Below are 6382 nucleotides of genomic sequence, written 5' to 3'. Positions count from 1 at the left end.
CACCAGAAGTAAGGATGAGTTGGAAACACTAGGCCTCACTGGGAGTAATGATGAGTTGGCGGTTCTAGGCCACACTGCGAGTAGGGATGAGTTGGCAATACTAGGCATCACGGGGAGTAGGGATGAGTTGATGTGCCAGGCTGCACCGGGAGTAGGGACAAGTTGACAATGCAAGGCCTCATTGCGGGAGTAGGGTCGAGTTGGTGATACAAGGCCTCAACGGGAGTGAGGATGAGTTGGCAATACTAGGCCTCATTGGGAGTGAGGATGATTGGCGATGCTAGGCCTCACTGGGAGTAAGGATGACTTAGTGATAGTAGGCCTCACTGGGACTGAAGATGATTGGCGACACTCGATAACACTGTGAGTAAGGATGAGTTGGTGATAGTAGCCCTCATTGGGAGTGAGGATGATTGGCAAATCTCTGTACACTGGGAGTAAGGATCTGTTGGCCAATTTAGGCCTCACTGGGAGTGAGGATGCTTTGACGATGCTAGCCCTCACTGAGAGAAAGGATGAATTGGCTGATTAATGTCTCACTGGGAGTGAGGATGATTGTCTATGCTAAGCCTCACTGAGAGTAAGGATGAGATGTTGATGGAATGTCTCACTGGGAGTAAGGATGAGATGTTGATAGTCGGCCTCACTGGGAGTAAGGAAAAATTGACAATACTAGGCCTCATTGGCGCCAAGGATGAGTGAGCAATACTAGGCACTGAGACTGGGGATGAGTCGACGATGCAAGGCCTCACTGAGAGTAAGGATGAGTTGCTGGTGCTAGGCCACACTGGGAGTAGGGATAAGTTGACGATGCTAGGCCTAACTGGGAGTAAGGATGAGCTGGCAATACTAGGCCTCACTGGGAGTAGGGATGAGTTGGCAGTGCTAGGATGCACCGGGAGTAAGGACAAGTTGGCAATACTAGGCTTAACTGGGACTGCGGATGAGTTGATGATGCAAGGCCTCACTGGGAGTAGGGATGAGTTGACGATGCAAGGCCTCACTGGGAGTAGGGATGAGTTGGCAGTGCTAGGCCTCACTGGGAGTAGGGATGTGTTGGCACTACTAGGCCTCATTGCGAGAGTAGAGGCCTGAATGAGGAGAAGGGACAGAGGGACAGAGGGAATGAGGGACGCGGGGAGGTGGGGGGGTGGGGGTGAGGTTTGCGGGGAGGGGATGGGGGGGTCGGGCATGACTGCGGAGGGCAAGACGGCACCCCAGGGATCCCCAGTTAACTGTTTATCCACCTACCCTCCTCCCCACCCCGCCCCCTGTGTCCCTTGGCAGGCCGAGAGCGAGAAGCTGCGGATGGAGGGAGAGACGCGCCACCTCTCCATCGAGCAGCAGCGTCTCAATGAGACTGTGTCAGCCACCGAGAAGGAGCTGGGTTCCACCAAGCACAAACTCCAGGAGCTGCAGGTGAGAAGAGGGTTGGACAGGACATCGAGCCTCCAACTCAATTTCATTTTCAAATTCACTCCCGGGATGTGGGGGTCACTCGCCGGGCCCAGCATTTATTGCCCGTCCCTAAGTGCCCCCTTGAGAAGGGGGTGGGGGTAGAGCCACATTTTTGAGCTGCTGCAGTCCCGGTGTGGTGTAGGTACACCCACGGCGCTGTTAGGGAGGGAGTTCCAGGATTTTGTCCGTGTGGCGTAGGTACACACACGGCGCTGTTAGGGAGGGAGTTCCAGGATTTTGACCCGTGTGGTGTAGGTACACCCACGGCGCTGTTAGGGAGGGAGTTCCAGGATTTTGACCCAGCGACAGAGAAGGAGCGGCCGATATATTCCCAAGTCGGGATGGTGAGGGGCTCGGAGGGGAACTTCCAGGTGGTGGGCGTTCCCCATGTGTCTGCTGCCCTCGTCCTTCTAGAAGGGAGTGGGTCGTGGGTTTGGGCGGCGCTGTCGAAGGAGCCTTGGCGAGTTGCTGCAGTGCATCTTGTAGATGGTACACACGCTGCTGCCCCTGTGCGTCGGTGGGTGGAGGGAGTGAATGTTTGTGGATGGGGTGCCGATCGAACTGTGGGGAGGGGGTGCTGCTTTGTCCTGGACGGTGTCGAGCTTCTCGAGGGTTGTGGGAGCTGCAACTCATCCAGGTAAGTGGGGAGTGTCCCATCCACACTCCTGACTTGTGCCTTGTAGATGGTGGACAGGATTTTGGGCGGGGGGGGAGTCAGGAGGTGAGTTACTCTCCGCAGGATTCCCAGCCTCTGACCTGCTCTTGTAGCCACAGTATTTATCTGTCTGGGTACCAGTTCAGTTTCTGGTCAATGGTAACCCCCAGGATGTTGGTAAATACATCAACACGATTCTCCCTCAGCCTCCACTCCCTGTGGGATCGAGTTCCACATTCTCCCCACTCTCTGGATGAAGCAGTTTCTCCTGAATTCCCCATCGGATACATTTCTGACGATCGTATATTGACCCGAGCTCTGGTCTCTCCGGCGAGTGGGAACATCTCTTCGTCGATGTTATCAAGACCCCTTTCATCATCGAGCAGAGCTTGATCTGGTCACCCTTCAGCCTTTTCTTATTGAGAGAAAAGAGTCCCAGCCTGTTCAGTCTGTCCCAGTAGTTCAAACCCTCCCAAACCAAAACTGTGCACGGTGCTCCGAGTGTGGTCTAACCGAGGTGGGGAGATACGGAGACCGGAACTGTGCACGGTGCTCCCAGTGTGGTCTAACCGAGGTGGGGGGTACAGTGGCCGGAACTGTGCATGGTGCTCCAAGTGTGGTCTAACCGAGAGGGGGATACGGAGACCGGAACTATGCACGGTGCTCCCAGTATGGTCTAACCGAGGGGGTGATATGGAGACCAGATCTGTGCACGGTGCTCCGAGTGTGGTCTAACCGAGGGGGGGATACGGAGAGCGGAACTGTGCACGGTGCTCCGAGTGTGGTCGAACCGAGGGGACATGTTGACTTAAAGAACCTTTTGTCCAGTGTATCTCTCTGCCACCTCTCTCCAGACTCAACTGGCTGAGATAAAGAGCTGCCACAATCGCGAGATTGCTAAAGTCACATCCAGAGGACAAACTGAACTGAAGGGGGAAGTCGACCACTTACGCCTTTCCAACAGACAGCTTGAGACGACACTGGAGTCGAGAGAGAGAGCCCACCGACAAAGAGTGAAGGGGCTGGAGGAGCAGGTGAGTCAGCACGAGCAAGGGTCAGTGCTGAGGGAGTGCCGCACTGTCAGAGGGTCAGTGCTGAGGGAGTGCCGCACTGTCGGAGGGTCAGTACTGAGGGAGAGCCGCACTGTCAGAGTGTCAGTGGTGAGGGAGTGCTGCACTGTCGGAGGGTCAGTGCTAAGGGAGAGCCGCACTGTCGGAGGATCAGTACTGAGTGAGAGCCGCACTGTCGGAGGGTCAGTGCTGAGGGAGTGCTGCACTGTCGGAGGGTCTGTGCCGAGGGAGAGCCGCACTGTCGGAGGGTCAGTACTGAGGGAGAGCCGCATTGTGGGAGGGTCAGTGCTGAGGGAGAGCCGCACTGTTGGAGGGTCAGTACTGAGGGAGAGCCGCACTGTCGGAGGGTCAGGACTGAGGGAGTGCCGCACTGTCGGAGGGTCAGTGCTGAGGGAGAGCCTCACTGTTGGAGGGTCAGTACTGAGGGAGAGCCGCACTGTCGGAGGGTCAGTGCAGAGGGAGAGCCGCACTGTCGGAGGGTCAGTACTGAGGGAGAGCCGCACTGTCGGAGGGTCAGTGCTGAGGTAGAGCCGCACTGTCGGTGGGTCAGTACTGAGGGAGAGCCGCACTGTCAGAGGGTCAGTGCTGAGGGAGAGCTGCACTGTCGGAGGGTCAGTATTGAGGGAGAGCCGCACTGTCGGAGGGTCAGTACTGAGGGAGAGCCTCACTGTCGGAGGGTCAGGACTGAGGTAGAGCCTCACTGTCGGAGGGTCAGTGCTGAGGGAGAGCCTCACTGTCAGAGGGTCAGTGCTGAGGGAGAGCCGCACTGTCGGAGGGTCAGTACTGAGGGAGAGCCGCACTGTCGACGGGGTCAGTACTGAGGGAGTGCCGCACTGTTGGAGGGTCAGTACTGAGGGAGTGCCACACTGTCAGAGGGTCAGTGCTGAGGGAGAGCCGCACTGTCGGAGGGTCAGTACTGAGGGAGAGCCGCACTGTCGGAGGGTCAGTGCTGAGGGAGAGCCGCACTCTCGGAGGGTCAGGGCAGAGGGAGAGCCGCACGGTCAGAGGGTCAGTACTGATGGAGGGTCAGTGCTGAGGGAGAGCCGCACTGTCGGAGGGTCAGTGCTGAGGGAGAGCCGCACTGTCGGAGGGTCAGTGCTGAGGGAGAGCCGCACTGTCGGAGGGTCAGTACTGAGGGAGAGCCGCACTGTCGGAGGGTCAGTACTGAGGGAGAGCCGCACTGTTGGAGGGTCAGTGCTGAGGGAGAGCCGCACTGTTGGAGGGTCAGTGCTGAGGGAGAGCCGCACTGTCGGAGGGTCAGTACTGAGGGAGAGCCGCACTGTCGGAGGGTCAGTACTGAGGGAGTGCTGCACTGTGGGAGGGTCAGTACTGAGGGAGAGCCACACTGTCGGAGGGTCAGTACTGAGGGCGAGCCGCACTGTCGGAGGGTCAGTGCTGAGGGAGAGCCGCACTGTGGGAGGGTCAGTGCTGAGGGAGTGCCGCACTGTCGGAGGGTCAGTGCTGAGGGAGAGCCGCACTGTCGGAGGGTCAGTGCTGAGGGAGAGCCGCACTGTCGGAGGGTCAGTACTGAGGGAGAGCCGCACTGTCGGAGGGTCAGTACTGAGGGAGAGCCGCACTGTCGGAGGGTCAGTACTGAGGGAGAGCCGCACTGTCGGAGGGTCAGTACTGAGGGAGAGCCGCAGTCGGAGGGTCAGTGCTGAGGGAGAGCCGCACTGTGGGAGGGTCAGTACTGAGGGAGAGCCGCACTGTCGGAGGGTCAGTACTGAGGGAGAGCCGCACTGTCGGAGGGTCAGTGCTGAGGGAGAGCCGCACTGTCGGAGGGTCAGTGTTGAGGGAGAGCCGCACTGTCGGAGGGTCAGTACTGAGGGAGAGCCGCACTGTCGGAGGGTCAGTGCTGAGGGAGAGCCGCACTGTCGGAGGGTCAGTGTTGAGGGAGAGCCGCACTGTCGGAGGGTCAGTACTGAGGGAGAGCCGCACTGTCGGAGGGTCAGTGCTGAGGGAGTGCCGCACTGTCGGAGGGTCAGTGCTGAGGGAGAGCCGCACTGTCGGAGGGTCAGTGCTGAGGGAGAGCCGCACTGTCGGAGGGTCAGTGCTGAGGGAGAGCCGCACTGTCGGAGGGTCAGTACTGAGGGAGTGCCGCACTGTCTGTTGCCTTCACTGTCTCTCTCTCTCTCTCTCTCTCTCTGGCCCAGGTCTCTCTCCTGAAGACCCAGCTCAGCGTCGAGCTCCAGCACAAGCAGCAGTACATCCGCCTGTCGTCCCGGACTAACCACCAGCTCTCCGGCCTGCGCCGGAACCTGACCGACTCCCTCAACGCCGTGTCCCGTGACCCCGAGCTGTCCGTCCTGGCCTCGGAGACCCGGCGTCTGGACCGCTCGCTCACCCGCAGCCTGCGCTCCTCCCCGGCCTGTCCCTCTGCTCCCTCGCCCGTCCGCAGTCCGTCTCTCAGCCCACACCGTCCCCCGCCGGGAGCTGAACTCTGACCCCCCACCTCCCACCTCCCACCGGCTCGGGGAGGGTCTGGACACTCCGGCCGCCTTTTCCCGGGGGTTTGGGTGGCGTGGGGGGGGCTGGACCCTGAAGTCGGGTTTACTGTAGCTGGCGGAGGGCGAATAGGATTCGTCTGTTCACCGATGAAGGATTGAAGCCTCTACACGTCTGTCTGTGTCTCTCTCTCCGTCTGTGTCTGTGTCTCTCTCTCTGTCTGTGTCTGTGTCTCTCTCCCAGTCTGTGTCTCTCTCTGTGTCTGTGTCTCTCTCTCTCCGTCTGTGTCTGTGTGTCTCTCTCTCCGTCTGTGTCTCTCCCTCCGTCTGTGTCTCTCTCTCTGTCTGTGTCTCTCTCTCCGTCTGTGTCTGTGTCTCTCTCTCCGTCTGTGTCTGTGTTTCTCTCTCCGTCTGTGTCTCACTCTGTGTCTGTGTCTCTCTCTGTGTCTGTTTCTCTCTCCCAGTCTGTGTCTCTCTCTTTGTCTGTGTCTCTCTCTCTCCGTCTGTGTCTGTGTCTCTCTCTCCGTCTGTGTCTCTCTCTCTGTCTGTGTCTCTCTCTCTCCGTCTGTGTCTGTGTCTGTCTCTCCGTCTGTGTCTGTGTCTCTCTCTCCATCTGTGTCTGTCTCTCCGTCTTTGTCTGTGTCTCTCTCTCTGTCTGTGTTTCTCTCCGTCTGTGTCTGTGTCTCTCTCTCCGTCTGTGTCTGTGTCTCTCTCTCCGTCTGTGTCTGTGTCTCTCTCTCCATCTGTGTCTCTCT

The 6382-nt window shown here is 58.7% G+C and overlaps 1 protein-coding gene across 1 annotated transcript; it reads left to right on the top strand.

The window, feature by feature from the left end:
- Nucleotides 1-1291: 1291 nt before the first annotated feature.
- On the top strand, nucleotides 1292-5706 carry LOC121275226 (rootletin-like). Its single transcript, XM_041182648.1, has 3 exons — nucleotides 1292-1419; nucleotides 2968-3147; nucleotides 5337-5706. Exons 1-3 carry the CDS (start codon nucleotides 1309-1311, stop codon nucleotides 5625-5627), a joined length of 582 nt encoding a protein of 193 aa, XP_041038582.1. The 5' UTR covers nucleotides 1292-1308; the 3' UTR covers nucleotides 5628-5706.
- The last annotated feature ends 676 nt before the right edge of the window (nucleotides 5707-6382 follow it).

The sequence above is a fragment of the Carcharodon carcharias genome, unplaced genomic scaffold (genome assembly GCF_017639515.1).
Source record: "Carcharodon carcharias isolate sCarCar2 unplaced genomic scaffold, sCarCar2.pri scaffold_953_ctg1, whole genome shotgun sequence".
Lineage (NCBI taxonomy): Eukaryota > Metazoa > Chordata > Chondrichthyes > Lamniformes > Lamnidae > Carcharodon > Carcharodon carcharias.
The sequence above is the reverse complement of the archived record's forward strand: the minus strand, read 5'-3'. Positions and strand labels throughout refer to the sequence as shown.